Source organism: Hyperoodon ampullatus (assembly GCF_949752795.1).
Source record: "Hyperoodon ampullatus genome assembly, chromosome: 5".
Classification (NCBI taxonomy): domain Eukaryota; kingdom Metazoa; phylum Chordata; class Mammalia; order Artiodactyla; family Ziphiidae; genus Hyperoodon; species Hyperoodon ampullatus.
Window position 1 is genome coordinate 136024055 of NC_136918.1, and position 24890 is coordinate 136048944.

Genomic DNA, 24890 nt, shown 5'->3' on the forward strand with positions numbered 1-24890 from the left:
AGGTTGGAATTAGGGTCCAGGTGGGAATCAGGCGCGCAGCCATTGAGAAGCACGAGCGGTGGAGGAATAGCCCAGAGAGCTTAAGCCTGGGAGAAGGGTCGCAGCGTTTTGGGGCGGGAGGATTTCGCCCCGCGCGCCCAGCGTACCGCCCAGGCGCCTCCAGAGTCCCGGGCAGGGGGTCCTCTCGCAGCTGGCGCAGCGGCCCCTGGCACCGCGCCCTTCGCCCAGCGCCACCTGGCTCCTCAGCAGCTTCCAGGAAGGGTCTCTGGTCAAAAACAGGGATCTGTGGCCATGGCCGAGGTCGCGGAGCCAGAAGGGGGCGCCCCGGGTCCCCAGAGCCAGCCCGAGGGCTCGGCGCTTCAGGCGGAGAGACGGGGCGAGCCGGGGGCTTCCGGCCCTGAGGCGCAGAGGGAGGAGGCGAGAGAGGGCGCCGCGGAGGCGCCGAGGGGCCGGGGGCCGGGCGCAGCCGCGACGGCCGAGGTGACGGAAGGAGAAGGGCCGGGGCCGGACGGAGGGCGCGCGGGCGAGCTGGTGTCGGACGCAGGCGGTGGCCCGGGGGCCGAGACGCGGGGCGCGAGCGGAGAGCACGGCGCGGCCGAGGCGGAGGAGGGCGCCCGGGAGGGAGAGGAGCGGGCGAGCGGCGCGGAGCTGGTGGAAGAGGCGAGCCCGGGGTGCGGCGCGCAGGGCGAGGCCCCTGGGGAGGCTCAGGTGGAGCCCGGGGATCCCACGACCCCCGGGGCGAAGGAGGAGGCGGAGAGCGGGCCGGAGGAGCCGGGAGGCAGCGCGCCTGGGCCGGCGGGGGCCCGCATGGACGCCGACGGGCTGACGGGGGACAGCACGGCCGCCGAGGGGCCGGCGGGGGACAGCACGGTCGCCGAAGGGCCGGCGGGGGACAGCACGGTCGCCGAAGGGCCGGCGGGGGTCCGCGTGGACGCCGAGGGACCGGCGGGGGGCAGCACGGTTGTCGAGGGGACGGCGGGAGGGGCGCACAGGGCCCAGGGTGAGCCCCGGGACAGAGGGGACGGCAGCCCCCAGACCCAGGCCGAGGCGCTTGAGGCCGCAACGGCGGAGAGCGCGGAGTGCAGCCCCGGGGAGCTTGCGGGGGAGCCTCGGGGTGCAGCGGCGGGGGCCGCGGAGGAGACAGGGGACCAGGAGGGAGAGGAGTCGCAGGAAGCGGCCCCCGCGGGCGTGAGGGCAGATGCTGGCGAGGACGAGGACCAGGGTGGGCCCCTGGGTCAGAGAGAGGAGGCAGAGGAGGAGAGGCGAGAGCGGGATCCGGAGGGGCCAGGCGAGGAGGCCACAGCCGGGGGCGAGGAGGAGCCCCTCGACGGCAGCGCGGACGGGGAGGCGGCCCCGCCGACGGAGGCCCGGGAGCCCGAGGCCGAGCTGAGCAACCACCTGGCGGAGGGGGGCAGCACCGAGCGCGGCGACGAGACCGCGCCGGTGAACGGCGGCCGGGAGGACGGCGAGGTGTCCGAGGAGGGGGCCCCGGGGCAGGAGCATGACATCACCCTCTTCGTGAAGGTAAATCTGGCTTCTTGCAACTCCCAGGACGCCCCCTCCCAGCCTTAGTCTTGGTCTGTTAAGATCTGATCCCAGAGGGAAGCGCAGGGATCAAGCTCTCGGCGCCCTGATGGTCACCGAGCACTTCTATCCGCGGGGGCGGGGCGGGGGTGCTGGCGGGGAGGGAGAGGCGGGACAGCTTGGGTTTCAGGGAGAAGAGGTAAAGGAGCGTCACGAAGAAGAACTGAGGGTTTGGAAGCAAAAAGGTTGGGGTGAGAGTGGTGGGAGATGGGGATGCGGGTCCAGCGTCCCCCTGTCCTTTGTACTGAAAATCCTAACTGGCCCTTCTAGCCAGGAGGTTATTAAAGAATTCACTTTAAAAAAACAAAAACAAAACCCCACCAAGCCCTGCTGATGTTCAAAGCAGTTTCTGCCAAAGGAAACGCTAATACCTAAAGTGAATAAATGCAAACAGGTAGGTTGTAATGTGAGAAGTATCTCCGGACTCAAACCTCAGAGACCCAGAGCCGGCCCAAATTTTCAGCTCCAAAAAGGTCTTCCATTTCTGTAGAATTGATAAGGTATGTCTGGGAGGAAAGTGGAAGTTTATGTAAATACTGTAATATTTATTGAACATTGAACGTTTACTTTGGAAGAATGCAAGATGCTGACGACTTGGACATCGTTTGCCTTTTTATCCTATTTTCAGCCTTACTTCAAAGATTCAAAGAGAACAAAGATTCTGTAGAGACACAAGTGGGGAAGTTTTAAGTTTAAATAGGCCTTCCTACAAGACATCACACATGAGGAACTAGGTTCCGGGGGCAGCTCACAGGAGGATCTTTGTTGAAAAAGCCCTTCCCAAAGACCTTTGGCCAGATGGGGAAAACAGCAGATAATAAGGTCAAGAATGTGCATTGTATGTTGAATCATAATCCTTCCGAAATACTTTCAGGCTTATAGAGGCCGGTTATGACCTAGACCTCCTTGGGAGAAATATAAGCAAATTTTAATAAGCCAAAAAACCCCCCCCCAAAAAAAACCAAAAACAGTTCCCAAAGTGATTAAGATCAGAATTTCAGGAATTCTTTGGGTGGCAAGAGAGTTTGGGAAGAACAGGCTTGCGTTTCTTCACTGTGCTGTTCTGAGCAATTTTTAAGATGCTGAGACATTTTAAGATTGTGTATTGGGACATCACCTGAGGGTACAATCCCCGGGAGGGTCCCTGGGAGCCAGAAGACTTCAGGGAAATTAGGGGAGGGGGAAATCCGATCACAGTGCTGCCCCAGATCTGCTCCTTGGTTTAAGAAATTTCCCCTTGTTCTGGTCGCCTGACTACAGAATTCCAGCCTCTTGTTACGGCTTGGACACACCGCTTCCTAATAGTTTTTCTGCTTCCATCCTCGGCTCTCTCGAATCTAGTCCCTTTGTCATAGCCAGTGAGCTAAGAAAGAAAAGATCTGATCATTTTGTTTCCTAGCATAATCTTCAGTTGTTTATTACAGACTTTCAGATACATCCACACTCCTTAGCCAGGTCACAAGGCTATCCGTGATGTGATTCCTGTCTCCTTGGCATTGCCTGAGTATCCCTCCCACCCAGCTTTGCTACCCATGGTACTGCTATGCCAGCCTTGTTGAACTACTTACTGGTCCTAGAGGGAACCACATTCTTTTCTGCCTGGAAATTTTGCATGTGCTGTATCTGAACCGAGTTTCCTTCCCTTCACCCCTCTCGGTCTCCCCTGCCTGGCTATCTGCTCTGTGTCCAAGATTCAGCATGGCCATCATCTCCTCTGGGGAGACTTTTCCAACCCCAGTTTGGGTTGGGTATCCCTCTGTCGAAGCTCCACTCACACATGGCACTACCCTCTGCGTGCTGTCTCCAACGTGGGGCACAGGTCTGGAACGTGAAGGTGTGTGTGAACGGGTGGCCGCCTGTATGAGATAGTAGACTGTAGCGATCAATAGCACAGAGTTTAGAGCCACTGGGTCTGGGACCAAATCCTGGCTCTGCACCGTTCTTGCTGTGTGACCTTGGGCAAGTTACTTGATCTTTCTGTGCCTTTGTTGCTTATGGATAAAACAGGAACAATAATAGTTCCTACCCCATGAGTTTGTGGGGCATTCAAAATTAGGATTGTAGAAAACACTCAGAACAGTACCTGACTTGAAATAAGCCTGCTATAAATGTGACTTCTTATTGTCACATCTGCTCAGCTCTGATAAACTTTCATTGATTTTGCACAGGAATAGTCCCTTTCCCATTCCATCCCTGCCATTTTATTTATTTATTTATTTATTTATTTATTTCTGGCAAATATCTCTAGTTTCCTAATGACCTCTATTTTCTGGGGAAAAGAATATTATGAAAGGTAAAAACAAGTTGTTTTCTCAGACTCTGCTCAGTAGTTTGTGAAGGCAGAGGCAAGGGGGCATGTCGTGGACTGCTTAACCAGAATGTTTGACTCTGATGACTGTCTTGGTGCTCAGTTGTTGTTTTCCTTTCTTTAAGGAAACAAATGGATCTCCAAACAGTGAAATTGGTTTTCAAGCAACTACTGCTTAATACAGCTTCTGAGGGTCACCTAGGATGTGCCCCGTAGGATTGTTAAGGCATATCGCACTTTCTTCTTCTTCTTTTTTTTTTTTTTTTTTTGGCCATGCCACACTGCATGCAGGATCTTAGTTCCCCGACCAGGGATTGAACCTGTGCCCCCTGCATTGGAAGCATGGGGTCTTAACCACTGGACCGCCAGGAAACTCCTTACTTTCTTCTTATCCTTCTAATCATTCTCTTGAAAAACAAAAGATCCCAAAGCACAAATCAAGCAAAAACCCTTTAGACTATTTTAGATCTTGAGTTCGTAATACTCGATTTAAAATCCTTAAATTAGTTCAGAATAGGATTTCTTTGCCAGATTTAACCTTCTCTAGGTTCCTTCTTTGGGCTCCACTTTATCTGGATGCTGTATTCCATAATGGACGTCTGACCTCCTGGGTTTTGTAAACATGTCAGGCAAGTGTGTCTTGGTGGGTTTTTGATTCCATGATTGATGTGTAAAATTCACAGAACTGTTCTTTAAGGAGAGAACTACAGTGTTTCTCCAAACATTCTCCTAACCTTCATATGACAGCCTACTAAACACAATTTTTAAAATTAACTAGCCCTCATTCTATTTGGGAACTTTTAAATTTCTTCCTGTTTAAAAAAATAAATGTATTGGTTACAAGTGAATGTATTGGTTACCAGAAAGTAATGACATATGACCGAGTAAAATATACTAATAAAATCTCCTTCTAATTTTAGCCACCTGGTGGTTTATGTTCCCCATCTTTGTGAGAATTGTCATTTTATTAATTTGTCATTTTGTTTTATTCTATATGTATGCAAGAATGTATTCTTGGATGTAAAAGAGCCAGGCCACAGGAAAGCCTCCTTGAATTATTGTATGGTAAATGAACTGCTGACTATGCTAATTTTTAGTTCTGTTTTCTCAAAGAAGTGTTAATTATTTACCATCAAATTATACGGCAACCTTGCAATATATTTAGTAAGAAAGATTCTTTTCTTCTTTGTTCGTGAAAAGGAAGGATGACAACATAATAACACACCAACATAGTAACAACAAACGACAAAATACTAACACCACAGCGTAAGGTTAGGACTTCAGCGGTTGTGGCGGTTTAGTCGCTAAGGAAGTCTCACTTACAGGTTCGGTTCGTCTAATACTTTGAGGCAGGGTCTAGGGATGGGATAGTCTGAGATATGGATTTTCTGGCAAATTCACATGACTTAAAAAATCTTAATGTGTCCAGTGAATAATCCTGGGCCAGAGTCTAAGGATTTCTTAAATTACGTTTCGGAGATCATTCATATAACCACTAATAAACAGCTAACGCTGAGCTTGAAAACTTGCATTTGCCATCACATTTGGGTTCTCCAGGGAGGTGAAACTGAGGAGGGAACAAAGTAGAACTTGAGAAAGACATGGCCTTTGAGGATTACCCACAAGGACCTACTGTATAGCACAGGGAACTCTGCTCAATGTTATGTGGCAGCCTGGATGGGAAGGGAGTCTGGGGGAGAATGGATACATGTATATGTATGGCTGAGTCACTTTGCTGTGCACCTGAAACTATCACAGTGTTGTTAATCGACTGTACTCTAATATAAAATAAAAAGTTAAAAAAAAAAAGACAAGCCTTTGAATGAGCATTGTCACCTGAAGATACATCCCCTCCCCAAATAAATAAGTAAATAAATCAAGCCTCCCAAGCATTGTCATATCACATGGGGGGATGGGAGTGGGGCGGGAGTCTGTTGGGACCAACATCTGATGCACTTCTGGTGGGTCAGAAGGCTGCAGCTGTCTGTGCATCTTTAGCCAGGTGTGAGCAGGCTGAGACCTGCTCTGTGGGGTTTGGTTTCTGAAGAGCTTGAAAGGGAGATGTTATTTTCATAACTAAGTATGAATTATGTGTTTGGAAGGGGAATGAGCAAAAATGCACTTCTGGGACTTTAATTTTTCCCCCCAAATGACATTTTTTTGTCATTTGTTTTCTGGGTGTCAACGCCACTTACTTACAAATTACATCTATGAAATCATACGAGGTTAGTTGGGGTGGAAACCAAGGTGAAACATCATGCTTTGCTAACTTCTTATGCACACGTGTGCACACAGTGCATGCACATGAGTGAGATCCACAGGGTGTCCTTACTGCCTGGCATGGTGGTGGGCTCGTGGGAGGTCCTCAATCAGTGATTTTTGGTAATGGTAGGTAAATAACCAGATGGATGGATGATTGGTTCAAGGTGACTTGGCTAGTGAGAAGCTGGACTCAAGCCCTGTTCCCCACTGCCCCAGTCTAGCGTCCCTTGTGGAAGAGCCAGAGACCCTCTTCTCCCTGAAGATGTCATAGTCTGGCACAGGGTCTGGTACATAATGGGCACCCTGGTAATGCTGGTAGGAAGTGAAGATGGGATCAAGGATGAGTAGGAAGCTATGAGAGTATATGTAGGATGACCTGCACATACAGTGGTCGTCACTAAACAGTTATTGATTCAGTTGTATTTGGGGAGACACAGAGAGTGGGACCCTTTGATAATCCCTAGCACAAATTCTTCAAGTTTTCTAAAATAGGCTGGCTTTGCTCTAGCCATTCTCTGAGCTCCTTTGATATTCAGCAAAGAAAAGTTTTCTCTGAGAGTTGGGGAGGTGGATGCTTAAATCTCCTAAGCTTCTCCTTTTCCATCATTGATTTTCTCTGCTCTTTTTCTGACAGAGTGATGATTTGTAAACTGGGCTTTGTATCTGGGCAAAGTTGAGGGAGATATCTTCTAAAATATTTCAACGTTTATTTTACTATTTACTTCTACTTTATTTCAAAAGTTGAGTAAATTAAATTTTTTAAAAGTTGAAATAAAATAGAGGTTAAAGATATTTATGCACAGTTTGGTCATTCATGTAATCCATGAGATTCTTTTGTAAAATGTACTTTTTTTAAAAGAAAAAACAATATATTAGGATAAGAAAAACTTATAAAACAATACAATGTGATGAAAAATAAATCTTCTTCCATGCCTGAGGCCCAACCTCTCAGTTTTCTCCCTAGAGATATTCTGTGCATATTCAAACATATATGTAAGTATCCTCACTGTTTTAGTTACTTACTGCTGTGTGACAAATTACTCTGAGGCTTAGCATCTTAAAACAACAAACATTTATTATTCAATGTTTCTCTGCATCAGGAATTTGGGAGAAGCTTAGTTGGGTAGTTCTGGCTCCTGAAGTTGTAGCCAAGATGTTTGCAGGCCTGTGGTCTCATCTGAAGGATTGATTGTGGTTGGATCCACTTCCACAGTGGTTGACTCACATGGCTGTTGGCAAGAGGTTCAATTGCTCATCACTTGGACCCTCCCCATAGGGCTGCTTTAGTGTCCTCAAACATGACATCTGGCTTTCCCCAGAGCAGGGGGATCCAAGAGAGAAGAATGCCTTTTATGACCTTGTCTCAGAAGTCACACAGTCATTTCTGTCTTATTCTTTTAACTAAGTCCAGCCTTCAGGGAGATTGGAATTCCATTCCACCTTTTAAAGAGAAAGTCAAAGAATTTGTGGACATATTTTTAAAAAAAACACACCTACTTTTTTTTTCATAAAAGTAGTACACTGGAAATACATTCAGTTATATCTTACATTCTTTACTTAACATCATATCTTAGAACTCATTCCCTATCAGTGCCTGTAGCTCTCTCACATTCTTGTTAAAAATTTTGCATTTTTCTAGTAATGGGTGTATTCTACAATCAGTTTCCCACTGATGGATATTTAGGTAGTTACCTCTTTTTGATACGTTAAGCAATGCTATAGTGAAAAATTCCTCCACAGGTGTACAATCATATATGGAACCTAAATTCTTAGCAATGGTATTGCTAGGAGGAAGGATATGCATATTTAAGATTTTGATAACTTTTATCAAATTTCCTCTTCAAAGAAGGTATACCAAATAATGCTCCCCCGACACCATATGAGTGCTGTGTTTGCTTCCCCACTCAGTGTATTCCCCAACTTTTTTGAATCGGAGAGGTGAAAAATGATGTCCATTGTCATTTAATTCACATCTCTTTTAGTATATGTGAGATTGAGTTTAATTTTATGTATTTAAAAACCATTAGTATATGGGCTTCCCTGGTGGCGCAGTGGTTGAGAGTCCGCCTGCCCATGCAGGGGACACGGGTTTGTGCCCCAGTCCGGGAAGATACCACATGCTGCGGAGCGGCTAGGCCTGTGAGCCATGGCCGCTGGGCCTGCGTGTCCGGAGCCTGTGCTCCGCAACGGGAGAGACCACAACAGTGAGAGGCCCGCGTACCGCAAAAAAATAAAAATAAAAAATAAAAATAAATAAATAAATAAATAAAAACCATTAGTATCTATTTTTCTGTGATCTGGCCACTTATGTCCTTTGCCCATTTTCAAATTGCCTTTTGGTCTTGTTCTTGCCGATTTTTATATTAAGGAAATTAGACCTCTGTCATATGTTGCATATGTTTTTATGGGACCGTTTTGACTATTTGTACTGGAGTAATTTATCCTTTTAGTCTTAGTAATTTCTTGTAATTGATGCTTGGGAAAACAAAGTATAGGCTGTGATAGCACTCTTAGAAACTTCAACTTCATTTCCTAGAATCTTTAAATGCTCTCTTTTACTTTTTATCCTATAACTTCTTAAATCCTGAGGGATTAGGTATTTAAAATCTTGCCTCCCTACCTTTGTTTTTAATTAGCAGGTTACATTTTATCAAGCCACACCCTTTCAGGATCAAACTCTTTCTTACATTGTATGAATTCCTGTTCAAAACAAAGCTTAAAATGTATAGATAGCAGTGTCATTTCATACCCCACCCTGCTCCATCTGAAAATGTAAGGTATATCACTTTGACCTTGGCTTGCCATCTTCCGAAATGGATTCGTGATCAGTAATCATCTGCAGTGAAGTGATATCAGTATTGTTTCCAAGGTTGTGTCTCCTAGCCAGATGTTCTTTTTGGATTCCATGCATTGAAAGAATTGACCAAAATGTATACAGAATGATCACAAATCCTATCTGTAGAGGACCAGTGAATTGTGGAAGCCTACCCATAGCTTATGTTTGATGAGAGGAAGGATGGAAATATACAAATATCAAAGATTGTTTGGAAAGATAATTTTGAAGCTTCTGGAAGGGTAGCTTTATGGAGAAACACAGACCATGTTGATATATACTTATTCAGTCTGTGAGGGAAAGTCTGATTTTATATATGCATGCAAGATCATCAGATTAAAAACTTTCTCCATTTTTACTAGTTTTATGGACTCTACCCCAACTTACTCTTTCTCTTTCCTTCTTTACTTGGTTATACGTCTGAAAGTTGAGTCTTGATATGGGGCAAAGAAAAGCTGCTTTTCAGTCTTTCAAACTACCAAGTGGTATTTTGGACCCAAATAGACTATTGAAAGTGAGTGTTTATTGAGTACCCACCACGTAACAGACACTCTGCATGGGGCTGGGGGTACTACAGTGACAAACAGTGATGAACACAGCTCCTGCTTTTCTGGAGCCTCAGCCTTAGAGAGTGATCCGGAAGGAGATAATTACGATGCCGTGTGAGGGAGGAGAGCGTGGCTTGGGGAGGGGTTGGTGGGACAGGTGGGCAGAGCAGGATGGCAGCCTGGGTGCTGACGGACAGAAAGGAGAGATTTGGCCTCTAGGTCTCTGACAGCAAGGGCTCTGCCCTTTTGCTGTACTCCCCTCTATCTGGAAGGTTGTGCTGTGCACAGTGCATGGATGAATGAATGATGAACAAACATGGCTACTATATCAGGTGGACTGAACTGGGTGGTCAGCTATGGTTTTTATTTTTGTTTTTGACTTACAATGTTGTGTTAGTTTCTGGTGTACAGCAAAGTGATTCCGTTACACACACACTTTTGCATTCTTTTCCAGTGTGGTTTAGTACAAGATATTGAATATAGTTCCCTGTGCTATACAGTAGGTCCTTGGTCCTTGTTGTTTATCTATGTTATATGTAGTAGCTTGTATCTGCTAATCCCAAACACCTAATTTATCCCTCCTCCCTGCTTTCCCCTTTGGTAACCATAAGTTCGTTTTCTATGTCTGTGAGGGAGTGGTCAGCTTTTAATGGTACGTTTTGCAGAATGTAAACTTTATGATTTCGTAGATTCTTTCCATCTAAGCCAGCAATGCCTCAACTGTCAGACTGCATGTACAGACATTGGCTTTTGTCCGAGCACGGTAACTGACCAACTATTACAGTACTAGGCCTGTTAAAAATAATTTTTACCTTTCTAATTCCATGGCAGGAGACTGTGGTAAGGAATACAGTTGATGACCAAAATGGGGGAGTGATGCAGGTCACTCAGCAGTGTTCAGCTGGTGAATGGGCTGGTCCCAGGGGTTCAAGACAGCTCCACACACTTGTCTGGTGTCTTGGCAGGTTGGCTGGAAGGCTGTGCAGCTGGGATGGTCAACTGGAGCTCCTGTAGGCAGCCCCTCCGGTATGCTGGCCTCAGGGAGGGTCAGTGGACAAGGCAGAAGCTGCATGTCCTTTTCCACCATATTCTAGTGGTTACCAAGTAGTCACAGAGGTCAGGCCACATTCAGAGGGAGGAGAATCAGACCACTTCCCAATGCGAGGAGAGTCAAAGGATCTGTAGCCTTCTTTAACCCATCACATTATCTGCTTTCAGGGCATGCCGAAATGCTCACATCATTTATTTAGATCCAGGTCTTTGCTAACTTGAACTGGTTTAAGAAAATTGTAGCCGTGCGTAAAGCACTGGAGTTATTATTATTTTTTTATATTCAGTGATGAGCAGAGCAATGTAGCTGTAGTACTTACCGCAACAAATCTCAGTTCCATAACTATAATGCACAAGCAAAGAGGGTCTCGAGCCCCGATCTGGGCCACTCCATATGCCCTTTTGACAGTCATTTCTTTGTCATATCTAAGAGACAGCCACTTATTCTATTTTTTTTTAAGAAGATGTTGGGGATAGGAGTTTATTAATTAATTTATTTTACTTTTGCTGTGCTGGGTCTTCGTTTCTATGCGAGGGCTTTCTCCAGTTGCGGCAAGTGGGGGCCACTCTTCATCGCAGTGTGCGGGCCTCTCACTGTCGCGGCATCTCTTGTTGTGGAGCACAAGCTCCAGACGCGCAGGCTCAGTAGTTGTGGCTCACGGGCCCAGTTGCTCCACAGCATGTGGGATCCTCCCAGACCAGGGCTCAAACCCGTGTCCCCTGCATTAGCAGGCAGATTCTCAACCACTGTGCCACCAGGGAAGCCCCACTTATTCTTATTGATATAAAGGAGAAGCAGTATGCGCTGGTTAAGTAGCTACTAGTCTCAGTGCCCCCTTTTTGTTTCAAATGGGCAAGTTTAGAGCTGTTCTGGAGAAGCGAGAGATTGGGTTCTCTTTTAAAGCTGTGGGATTCTGCCTTCCGGCCAGTGAGACTCTTTGCTGGTGAGGGTGGCCAGTAGGAAGACCCTCATTATGCACCCCTCTCCATCCCCCTATGGTGCCGCCGGCCCACCTCCAGCCACAGTGGGCTGTGGGGATGAGGAATCAGGGTAGGGAGGCACCTGTTCTCTTCCCTGGCTGGGGGCACATGAGGGGTTCTGATGGGGTCCTTAGGACAGTGGCCACAAGCATGACCAAGACATGCAGCACAGCTCAGCTGTCACGTGCTATGAAGGTCACCCAGCATAAAGGTGTTATTGGAGATCCGGAGACATAAGGCTTTCTTCCTAAATGAGGATGATTAACACTTTTTTTTTGGTGCCTTTGGTGTCAGGGCCTTGGACACAGTGAGTTCAAAGAATTTGGAAAGATTTAATCTCTCCCCAACTTTGTTCCTTTTGTTTGAACTCCATCCAGGCTGGATGCCTTCAACTCTCTTCCCATAAATGGTCAGACGAGATGAAGTTTGGGTTGCACTCAATGGCTTTTTGGTGTCATTTAAGTCTCTGAACAGAGAATTCCATGCTTAAGAAAACTCAGAGGTATTGACTCATCAGATATGCAGGGAGGCTTTTTTTGTTAATGCCATTTTAACCAATATATTATGATTATCCGCATCGTGAACAGCAGCAATAAAGTAAGATTACTCTGTCACTCTCCAGCTAGTGAGATATGCTCTAGTAAGTACTGCACATACAGCGCTCTGCTCATCACTGGGTAATACAAAACAACACCATTGCTTTTAGGCACTGCTAAAAAATTTTTAAACCAGTTCAAGTTAGTCAAGACCTGGATCTATAAATAAATGATTTATCTAAGCATTTCAGCACACCCTGAAATCAGGTAGTGTGGTGGATTAAAGAAGGCTACAAATCCTTTGACCCTCCGGCCATGGGGAAGTGGGGTCTGATTCTCCTCCCTCTGAATGTGGCCTGACCTCTGTGACCACTTGGTAACCAGTAGAATATGGTGGGAGTGATCCTGTGTGGTTTTCATTACAAAAGGCCATGCAGCTTCTGCCTTGTTCAGTGAGCCCCCTGAGACCAGTATGCTGGAGGGACTGCCTGTAGGCGCTCCAGTTGACCATCCCAGCTGCACAGCCTTCCAGCCAACCTGCCAAGACACCAGACAAGTGTGTGAAGCTGTCTTGAACCCCTGGGACCAGCCCATTCACCAACTGAACACCCCTGAGTGACCTTGTCAATGTCACCTGGAACAGAAGGATCATTTAGGCAAGCCTTACCCTACCCAAATTCCTAACTCACAAATCATGATATATGATAAAGCACACAACTTACGCTGCTAAATGTGGAGTGATTTGTTACTGGGCAAAAGGTAACTGGGACATGTGACTTATGACCCTTCTAAGCTGGTGAAATCTGAGTGGGCGGAAAGATGGCCAAGGTGAGGGGTGCAGAGAGGATTAAAGCAGTTCCAAGGCGGGTGGGGGGCAGTGCAGATAAAAGGAGGTCTCCATGGGGCCAGTTCTTCTGTTTGGTGCATGCGTTTTCCCCTTTGGAGTCACTCTAAGAAATGGAATATGCTCAGTCATTCAAGAACATAAACCACCAGGGTATAGAGAAACAGGCTGCGTTATTAAGCTGGCCTTCCAGAACAAGGTGTTCCTTTGTTGTAATAATTCCTTGTGAGAATTTTACAAGGAAATAAGCTTTTCATCTCTGTGTAAAAGCTTCAGTTGGTATCAGGCCATATTATTAAATAAGGATTAAAAATAGCCCCAGAGTTTTTAAAGCATAATTCATATAGGAGGATAAATAGCAAGTTTCATTTTGTTCGTCCGTGTACTTCTTATGAGTTGATTCCACCCACTGTGACAATGAACACCAACATAACTAAGCCTTTGGCCAGAATTTAAAGCTAAGAGCCATTGGGTTCAGTGATTAAGTTTGTGGGTCAAGGGTGGTCACCCACCTAATCCACCTAATAAGACATTGTTACGACAGTCGAAAAGAATAAATACTATACATTCTTGGGAATGAATTTAGGTTTCATAGGCTTTTTGGAAAGCTCAGATCTGTTTCAAAGTTTTAAGATCTAAAATATATTCCTTAGGATCTAGGTGTAATGAGGAATGAAATCATCCCTAAGTTCTAGGGTTACGGAGGAGTGAGAAGTATGTTTCAAGACAGAGCGTAATCCCCTTTCTGGCCTGGACCGAGGACTCTAATAAACACATTTTACTGATAAAGTGCAGCAAAGCTTTCCCCTCCTTGCGTGTGCAAAGTCAGTCTAGAAAATGATATCAACTGTGCAGTCATTTATTTCTTTAAGGAAAAAACACTCAATACTTGCTACACTTATGATACATTTCTCCTTTATAGGCTTACAAGAAGTGTGATGAATAATGTTTGTGTGATGGGATGAGCTAGTATAATAACAATAAACAATACCAACAAAGATGAAAATTGGGGCCACGATTCTTATCTGCAAGGAGCCTTGTTTCTGGTGCTGGGTTTTGTTGGTTGTTGCTGTCCTCGCTGGCCATTTTGTTGCTACACCAGAGGGCAGAAGAGGAACCAGAAGGGGCGCAAGTCCAGGGGGCCAACTGGGCAGTTTCCTCTCCAGTTAGCGTTCCCTCTGCCTTTCAGAAAAGTTAAAGAAACCGAGAAGACCTTCAGATGGTCTGTGCTACACAGTAGTCATGGTGATGGTACAGCTGGAACTGCTGGCCTTTTACCTGCAAGCAGCCTCTTACAGTCCTTCCTGTTGACTGTGGCAGAATAATGGGTGGTGATATGGGAGCCCAGCTGCATGGTCCAGCTTTCTGTTCACCTGCCCATGGACCCTCGTCCCTCCTAACTGCAGAGTGTTCTGCTGTCTGGCACCACCCCACATGGCTCCTTCCTGCCCTAACCAAGAGGTGGGGACCAGTGGGGACTTTGCTGGCACAGACTATAGAGGAAGAAGGGAGATGATGATGCTGAGCTGAGAAAAGCCTGGGCAGAGGGTGCCAGAAGAGAGGTTATCAGACCTCAGTAAGTGGTGTGTCTCATGAATGTGGGTGTCCTTCAGTCTCTAAGGGAGACTCGCAAGTAGGAATTCCAGAATTTGAGCTAGGATATCAAATTCCTATGACTGCCATGTCAGAATCTCCCCAAAGAAAGAAGCTTTCCTGCATTCCTTGCCCCTAACAGAAATTGTGAAATTAGTTAAGAATTTAGTACTTTAAGGAACTCTATCACTTTTCTATTGGTTTCTCCTTATGTCATCTCTGTCACCCACTTAAAGGGTTTATATACCCTTTAGAACACTTTATCTTTCACTGGACACTCCTCCCCCAGTTTTGCAGTTGATTGGGCATTTCTACAAAAGTTGTTCCTTTAGTTCTTGGCAAAGAAAATCATCTTCTGTTGTATCATTGTTTCCGTGGGAAAATCAGTGAATATATCAGTTCAACTCCATCGTCTTTCCCAGGGCCACTTATTATGCACGTCTTTCCACTAAAAGGTAGCAGCGGTGATATCTCAGTAACAGAATTATGTTTTAATCTGCAGTCCAGATTTTCAGAACTATACCTTATTCTGGCAAATTAGGTGAATTGGCTTTTCAAGGTTTGTAGAGTATGATTTATTAAGTTCTTACTTCCTGCACCAATAACGTCAGAATAAAAATGGAAAGAGTTAAAAATCCCCTGAAATTATTAAACCGATTCACAGAGAATAGTAATGTGAAGTGAGTTTACGGCTTTAAACTGTATCCACTGTAGGTGGGATTTCAGAATGTTCTCAACACAACGGGTTCCCCAAACTGGGTCAGGAATAGAGTAAAGCACGGGAATTCTTAAAGCTGACTCTTCGCTGGGGGGTGGGGTCTCTCATTCTGCCACATTGTCGCCATCCTCTCCACCTTGAGGGTGTGTTGACACATCAGACACTGAGTATTTCTGTTCACAGTGTGGTGGAGTGCTGACCGTCAATGTGTTTTGAGGGGGTCATTGATGGATTGATTGACTCATGGATTCATCGATTCAGCCAACATTCTCAAGCATTCTTAAACATCCCAAATTCCGTAAAAGAAAATATTTTCTTTTATTATTTTTGCACAACTTTGTCTTTCAGAACGAGGTTTTGTTTCCTGGTTTGGGGCACCCAGTGTCTTGTGCCATTTTTACCCTTGTGCCAAACGAGATACTGCCAAACCAAGCCCCCTCAGCTGCCTCTTCTCCTGGTGTTGTTGGAAGGTCTCTATGACCAGGGTCTTGCAGATCATTATCAGTTAGTGTGGATTTGAACACAGATGGGGTCCAGGGAACCAGAGCAGGTCTGGTTTACATGGTGCCCGTGGATGGACTGGACAAGCATGGCATGTAGCCCACTTAGGATACCTAAGACCTAATAAGTCCTTTCCCTGGCCCTGTAAATCCCCTTGACTTTCTCATTTTCATATCTGTGTGGATGCCTTTATTTTGGCAACAGATAAACGAGAACCCTCACAAAACCTTCACATTCTATTTTCTTCCTGAAACACAGAGCACATGTCTTTTCCTATTTAATTACCTACAGGCACCCTAGTGTACAATATTTCCAAGTTATTCTACATAAAAAGTAATAGTTTGTTGCTTCATCTCTGAATCCCAGTTTTCCAAGCCTTACAAAACTGAAATAAGACACTTCTGTAAGAAACTGGCCTTGCCCAGATTGGATTTAGGATAATAAATGAACATCTTGAGAAATCCCCAGCCTCTTCTCCTGTGGTGTCGGTGTGTCCTTCTCCACAAGGCAGATGAAGGGATCCATTGCTCTGGAACTGGATTGCTGGGGCCACAGTAAGATTTGCAACAAATTAGGGACACCAGTTCCTAGCCACTTAGCATAAATGTCGTTTTTGAAAACAGGAGCCCTTGAACGGTTTACTCATTGGCTGGTTTGTGAACCACTGCGAAGCTGGCCTCAGGGTCACTGTTTTTTTTTTTTTTTTTTTGACCTAATAGGTCAGGGTTAGGGAATCTTGAAACAGGATAGCACTCCCTCCTTTTTCTTCCTCAGGGGTGAGGGTGGGGAGAGAGTTCACCAAAAAAAGCTTGTGGCACAGAAAAGACTTTCGTATAACAAAGCCAGGGCATTAGCCTTGGCCTTGGTCAGCCAGTTAGGTGTTTCTCCTAATTTGGAACTTGGCTGATCCCTTTTGGTCTGAGGCCACAGACCTTCCCTGTTGCGTGGGTCAAGCCAGGCCAGAGAATATAGTCATATAACTAACAGTGGGAAACGGGAGAAGGTAAAGCTTCCAGATAATTCTGTAACGTCTGAAGTCTTCTAAAATCTCTCCATTCAAATTGCTAACATCAAGTTAACATCAAGGTTAACATCAAGGTTAGCACCTTGTAGTACCACTACAAGGTGGTACTGTGTGCCTCTGCTCACTGACAAAGAACTTTCAAGTTCAGCAAGTTAATTATCCATGACCTAGGAACCCCTGACCTTGTAAGAATTCTCAGATTACAAGGAAATACAAAATGAAATCTAATTGTTAAAATGGGAGTAGTTACCCTGTCGAGCACAGTTCCAGGACAATTTTGTGATTTTCCTAAACTCCATATGTTTTTTGGGGGGATTCTGACTCTGATTTTCCTGCTTTTGAAGCATAAAGCCAACTTTTCCTATTTTATACACAATGTAATTTTATGTACTCCTGGTTGATTCTTTTGTCTCTTTTCACTGATACAAGATGACAAGCTGGTTTGAACCTCCTAAACTTGTGAAACCTGAGGTTTCTGGTTAGTAATGCAGGCTTACCTTCAACTCAGTGGCCAGGAGAAAAGAGAGCGGTGGGGAAAATTAGCAAATTGATGTAGCTTAGGTTTCTTAAACATGAAGATGTAGGTCTGAACTGAATAAAGTTGCATTTAAATTAAAAAGTGCCTTCCCACTATACCATTGATCTGGCATCTCCCATTGTGCTTTACATAATTGCCCCTCTCCTTTACAAGAAGTTTTGTTTGTGCTGGAAGCTGCTCATTTGTTTGCTGTTCTTGTTGAAGTTGCAAAAACCATTTAGGGATAATTCCATTATTCCATTAAACAAGACACTGGCAGGAGAAACCGATTACCTGATTGACTAGACATTCCTGTTTGTTCTTTAAAATGAAGCAAAAATTTTCAGTGAATATGTCATCCATGAGATCTACTACGAACTTTAATTTAGAACACCAAATCTATTTAGTACCCTAGGATGCTACTTTTCAGTATACCTGATTTAATTAATTAATTATTATTTTTTTTAATTGAGGTATAATTGACATACACCATTATATTAGTTTCAGGTGTACATAATGATTTGATATTTGTATTTATTGCAAAATGATCACCGCAAGTGTAGTTAACATCCATCATCACACAGAGTTACAAAATTTTTTCTTTCTTGTGATGCAACTTTTAAGATCTACTTTCTTACCAACTTTCAAGTCTGCAGTATGGTATTATTAATTGTAGTTGCCATGCTGTACGTTATATACTCATGAATTATTTATTTTATAATTGGAAACTTATACCTTTCGGCCCCCTTAACCCATTTCAACCCCATCCCCACCTCTGGCAGCCATCAATCCATTCTCTGTATCTATAAGCTTGTTTGCTTGTTTTGCTTTTCTTTTTTTTTTTTTTAAGATTCCACATATAAATGAGATCATATGGTATTTGACTTTCTCTGTCTGACTTATTTCACTTAACATAATGCCCTCAAAATCCATACATCTTGTCTCTAATGGCAATATTTCAGTCTTTTTTAATAGCTGAATAATATTCCCCTGTGTGTGTGTGTGTGTATATATATGTATGTATATGTGTGTGTATATATATATATATATATATATATATATACACACACATATACATACATATACCACATTTTCTTTATCCATTCATCTGTTGATGGACACTTAGTTAGTTTCCATATCTTGGCTATTGTAAATAGTGCTGCAATGAACACGGGGGTGCATGTATCTTTTTGAGTTAGTGTTTTCATTTTCTTTGGATAAATACCCAGGAATGGAATTGCTGAATCAAATGGTATTTTTAATTTTTTGAGGAACTTCTATACTGTTTTCCACAGTGGCTGCACCAATTTACATTCCCACCAACAGTGCGTGAGGGTTCCCTTCTCCCCACACCCTCTGCGACACTTGTTATTTTTTGTCTTCTTGATAATAGCTATTCTAAAACAGGTGTGAGGTGATATCTCATTGTGGCTTTGATTTGCATGTCCCTGGTGATGAGTGATGTTGAGCATCTTTTCGTGTGCCTGTTGGCCATCTGCATGTCTTTGGAAAAATGTCTGTTCAGATCCTCTGCTCATTTTAAAATCGGATTGTTTGAGGGTTTTTTTGCTGTTGAGTTGTACAAGTTCTTTATATGTTTTGGATATTAGCCCCTTATCGGATATATGACTTGAAAATATTTTCTGCCATTCAGTAAATTGCCTTTTCATTTTGGTGATGGTTTCCTTCGCTGTGCAGAAGCTTTTTAGTTTGATGTAGTCCCACTTGTTTATTTTTTCTTTTGTTGCCTTTTCTTTTGGTGTCAAATACAAAAAATTGTCACCAAGACTGATGTCAAGGAGCTTTCTGCGTATGTTTTCTTCTAGGAGTTTTGTGGTTTCAGGTCTTGCATTCAAGTCTTTAATCCATTTTGAATGAATTTTTGTGTATGATATAGCACAATGGTCCAGTTTCATTCTTTTGTATGTTGCTGTCCAGTTTTCTTAACACCATTTATTGAAGAGACTGTCCTTTCCCCATTGTATATTCTTGCCTCCTCTGTTGTAAGTTAATTGACTATACATACGTGGGTTTATTTCTGGGCTCTCAATTCTGTTTCCACTAATCTATGTGTCTGGTTTTATGCCAATACCATATTATTTTGATTACTATAGATTTGTAATGTAGTTTGAAATCAGGAAGCATGAGCTTCCAGCTTTGGCCTTCGTTCCCAAGATTGCTTTGGTTATTCAAGGTCTTTGGGATTTAATTTTATATTTTGGATACCTTTCATAGCTATAGTGACCAGCTGTAGTAATTAATATGGCTTCTTAAAAGTGCCTTGAACTTTTTGGAATGAGATCTGACAAGCATACCTTTACAAAAGGAACTTTAACGACTTTGCCACTTCAGCAAACACCTGTAAAGGCGTAGAAAGTGTTGCCAAAATGGACCCTTTCATGCTGTGTATGAGGAAATGGACAAGCAGTGTCAGCTTGTGGGAAGGTTAGAGGTTTCTGGGATTGGTGTCCTCCCCTGGGTTGGCCCTGGGGAAGACAAGAGTAACTAGCACCATTTCTTAACAGACAGTGGCTTTTTTTCTAGACAATTCTCTGAGATTCAGGCTTTTGTGGAAGGATGATGTGGGCATTTTTAGACAGGTGGATTCTCCCAACACTCACATATCATACCATACAGGTGATCCCTGCCTTCTACCTGGAAAGTTAATCACAAAGCCTCTGATTTCTGCCATCTTTCAACGTTAAAAGGAAAGCATTCTAAAATCCACAAAAGGAATTCCCTCAATAACCTTTAAGATATTTCTGATTAACTGACTAGTTTCAGATTGAACAAAAAATATTATAAAATTCCCAGTCTCCTCCTTCCCTGACCCAGATCTATACAACTTTCATAAGTTGGCCATCGAAACCAACATGAGTGCCTTTAAGGCACTAGACTTCCATCTTTGTAAATAGATAGTTTCAGACCTTTGGCCTCCTTAAAACTTATGAACATTACAAAGAAAAATAGAGAGGGAGTTCATTTATTTTTCAGGAAACTACATGTTTCTAAAGAGTTTTGCAAAAGAGCTAGAGAATTCTGAACAAACTGAATCTGAACACTTTTAGAGAAAGTCAGAATTTCTTTTTCATGGTCTGCTCTGCCCAACATATGGGGTGACCCTACTCTCCCACCCACCACAATGAGAGTCCAGAAATAATTTGCAGATCTTCAGTTGTTATTTTCCTATCATGAGCAAAGTGTGCTCAAGTCAGCTGCTGTTCTCACAGAGAGTTGCATTAGTAAAGTCATTACCATTTGGGTCCCAAATGTGTTTGGTACCTGGTTATTGCAGTGCCAAGGACAGGAAGACAATGCCCTCTTTGGGTAGTTTTCGTATGGGGTCTCAAGGGGGTCATGGGTATGGAGACCAAGGCACTCTAGTCTTTCCAGGACTGTCCTGGTTTTAAAACTGACAATCCTGGGTAGCAGGAAACCTGAGTCCCAGACAAATTGGGAAGGTTTAGCCTCCTACCGGGCCTCAAAACTTATTTGTGACATTTTCCACCAGACCCTAATGAGGAATGGGTGTGTTTAAAGGGAAGGTGTTAAGTCGGAAAGTGCATCTCAAGACCACTAGGAGGCGCTAATAACCTCTTGAAGACCTTGCACACCTGACACCAGAGTCCTTTTGAGAAGGCAGGTTCTAAAAACCATAGTAAGGAACCAAGATTAAAAAGAGTAAAATGTTGCAGTGGATCCCTCATCCTGAGAGGATGATCTGTAACTGTGCCTTGTTAGATTTTTGGCCAGATGTAGCCTCAGATCGATTTTACCAAATTAAAAAATTGGGGGAAATATACAGCCTGCTGAGTCAAGTAGTCAAGCCCCCTGTGTTAGGGGCTTGTCCGCCAGACTCTGTGTCCCCATAGGTGACGTGGAGGAATGAGCAGGCCTCCCCATAATTCAGATCAAAAAGGCTATTGTAATTCACAAGTCCACACAGAGGAGCTGAGGTCTTGGCTTGGCTATTGGTGGGCTCAATACAGAGCTTCTTCAAATGACAACATTGCAAATCCCTGGCAAATGAGGAGAGGCTCATGCAGGAAGTTTCTAGAAATAGGCTAAGTGCTGCCTACTTCAGGGTTCATCCTGCTGTGTGACTGATCTGTGGTTGATCCACTGAATCGTCTTAGGAAAAGGTTTAATATTCCCATATGGAATCATTAGCTATATTAGTTTTCTATTGCTGCTGTAACAAATTACCACACACCTGGTGGTTTAAACCAACTCAGATTTATTATTTGACAGTTCCATTGGTCAGAAGTTTGACACAGGTCTCACTGGGCTAAAACTAAGGCACCAGTGGTCCTCCATTTCTTTCTGGAGGCCCTAGGGGAGATCCATGTCGTTGCCTTTTCCAGCTTCTACAGGGCACCTGCATCCCTTGGCTTGGGGCCCCCTTTTCTCCATCTTCAAAGCCAGCAACGTTCATCTCTCTGACCATTGTTCTCTAGTCAAATCTTCTCTGACCACAGCTGGGAAAGATTCTCACTTTTGAGGATGCCTGTGACCAGACTGGGCCCACCTGACAACCCAGGGTAGCCTCCCTATCTCAAATCCATAACCTCCATCACATTTGCAAAGTCCTTTTTTGCCATTAAGGTAACATATTCACGGGTTCTGAGTATTAGGATGTGGGCCTCTGAGGGGCCATTATTCTGCCTACTGCACTGGCAAATAGACTTTGAACTTGTTCTTTCACATTATGTCATTGTCACCCCAGGCCATGGCTAGAATGAGTTGCAGTTAAGCATAGACCCACTTGGAAAGTTAATGGGTGGTTATTTTCCTGGCTGCTTCTGAGATTGCCCACTGGTCCTTAACCAATGCCTTCTCGGACTCTGAAATGAGAAGGGCAAGTCCAAAAAGTCCTTTTTCTACATCAGGCAGTGATCTTGCTTTGTGCTCAACACTCTGGTGTTTTTATTGAAAGCTGTTTATGGCCAAGATTAGGCATTTGGTTCTACCTGCCTTAAAAATCCCAGACCCAAACTCTTTTGGCCACATGTCAAGGAACAGGCTACGTGGGCTATGATGGACTGGATTAGAGTGGTTTTGAAAGGATCTTTCAAGGAGTACCTTGACGCTACCTGCCCTGCTGGAAGAAGAAGTGAGCTGTCTGCACAGCTTTGCTGGACTCCCCAGTTCTCACAGGGGGATGCCAGCCCTGCATGGCTGTGTGTGTCCGGGAAGGGGGTGCTCTGTTGTTAAGCTGGCAGGAAGACTGTTTGCCTCCAAGTGCAGGGCTAGGGGATACAAGACAAGCTCACTGTCGTCTTGACTTCTAGCATAGGTTTCCTAGGGAGGGAACAGAATATGTAGCACCCAGCCAGAGGCTCCCTCCATGCCCCCAGCCCACTTGGCTACCAAAGTTGTCCCCCAGGACTGTGAAATGTCCCAAGCACTGTTTGTCCTTTGCACTTTTCACTTGCTTCTGCTCTGTGTTTTATTATCGTGGATTCCTGCAAGTCGCCTCCAAGTCACCTTACTGAAAGGAGGTGGAGTAAAACAAACAAGCAGACTACCCAGCCAGTGCCCTTTGTGCTGAGGAGGGGCCCTGCTGGAGCTAGAGCCTCTCCATTTGGACATGGGCCAGGGTCCAGAGTGGCTGGGCTCAAATCCGACTGTGAGACCTTCTCACCTGCATAATGAGAGAGTAATCGTACCTACATCTAATAGGGTTGCTCTCAGGATTCATTGAGTTAATAAAAGCAGAGTGTTTAGAACTATGACCTGCAAAGAGCAAAGGCTATGTACGTGTTAGTTGCTATCATCGCCATCATCATCATTTCATAAAATAGCCATTTTGTTTCTAATGACATTTGTAAGTGACAGATCTGAAATCTGTGAACTTCTTAAGGCCTTAGGTGAACTATTCTGAGAAGATGAATCTACTTATGTGTCTTCTTTTTCAGAATGAGAGGTGGGAGCTGAATTCCAAGCTGATACTTACTAATCACACTGATCTTTCCAGCCCTAAATTCCCCAGAGGAGGTGTACACTCAAGTCTGCCAGGGTTTCTGATGACCTAGGGGATAGCTGGAAGGTTTTCCTATTTGACTGGGACAGAATTTCCTGCTGTTCTTTTTGACCCAAAGGGTAATATGGAAGATCAAACAGAAATCGTGGCCTTTGTTGAGATCAAGTTAAGGATTTAAGGATGAGAAGGTCATGGTTTCTGGCCCACTAGTGTGGTGCCCTTTGGTCTGGAGTGTCTGTCACACCCAGAGATGGGCTGTTCTGGGGTGGGTTTGCCACCTGAGTTGCACGACCAATTTTTAAAAGTTTTTCATCATTTTATTTCTTAGATCTCAGTGATACTCTGCCCACTTCCCTCTCTTTGAGCACCTCATGGTTATGACTGTTAATCTTAAGAAAGTGCTATGAAATATACGTATATCCGCATTACAGTTTTTTAAAATCTCAGCTCGTTTTTGACGATACTCAGATAAGGTAGGTAATCTGATAAGGAAAAAAAAACAGAAACAAACCCCAAATCAAACAAGAATACCGAAAAGAATTCAAGGTTTTCATCCTCTAACTTAAGAGGAAGGGGAAGGCACTTAGTCGGTCTTTCCTTTTGCTGGTGTCCAGTCTCTCAGGGCCCCCTCCGTTTTCTGAACCGAGTGCCACTAGAGGGAAACAGGAAGTTGACACATATTAATATGTGAAAGTGTGGAAAGGTGAGTCTCAGCCTCCCCATGTGGATGTGTTCTGATTTCATTTCAGTTTGCTTATTTTCTTTCTTACCTAGAGCTTCAGAGGCTGAACCTAACAGTGAGAATAGATCTTGACTGAAATACTAAACGATTCTTCCAGTGGCTATGGTTTAACATGGGCTGGTACCCAGCATCCAGAGTATCCACAAGGAAGGACTGTTTCTTTATTTATCTGTTAATTTAATTTAAATTAGTTTTTAGTTTTATTTATTTTTAAAATGTTTAATTGAGGTCTACTTGACATACGTTATATTAGCTTTAGGTATACAACATAAAGATTCAATATTTGTGTATATTTTGAAATGATCACCCCAAGAAAGTGTAGCTAACATCCCTCACCACACATAGTTATGACATTTTCTTCTTTCTTGTGGTGAGAACTTTTAAGATCTACTCTCTTAGCAACTTTCAAGTATAAAATACACTTAATTAACGATAGTCACCATGCTGTACCTTACATCCCCAGGACTTATTTATTTTATAAATGGAAGTTTGTACCTTTTGACCCCCTTCATCCATTTCACATCCCCCTGCCCCGCTGGCAACCACCAATCTGTTGTCTGTAACTCTGAGCTTTGTTTTGTTTTAGATTCCACATATAAATGAGATCATATGGTATTTGTCTTTTTCTGTCCTCAAATGCCCTCAGAGTCTATCCACCTTGTCACTAATGGCAGGATTTCAATTTTTTTAATAGCTTAATTATATTCCATTGTGTATATGTACACCACATTTTCATTATCCATTCATCCATCAGTAGACACTTGGTTGTTTCCATATCTTGGCTATTATTGATAATGCCGCAATGAACATGGGGGTGCATATATCTTTTCGAGTTAGTGTTTTGGGGTCTGTCACACCCAGAGCTG

At 44.0% G+C, this 24890-nt stretch overlaps 1 protein-coding gene across 1 annotated transcript in view; it reads left to right on the forward strand.

Annotated features, from left to right (window-relative positions):
• Positions 1-291: 291 nt before the first annotated feature.
• Positions 292-24890, forward strand: part of CLIC6 (chloride intracellular channel 6) — a gene marked incomplete at both ends in the record, with an annotated part of 41846 nt that continues 17247 nt past the window's right edge. The window contains one exon of the mRNA XM_079705148.1: positions 292-1524. Coding sequence (XP_079561274.1) covers positions 292-1524 — 1233 coding nt within the window. The remainder of the gene's footprint in view (positions 1525-24890) is intronic.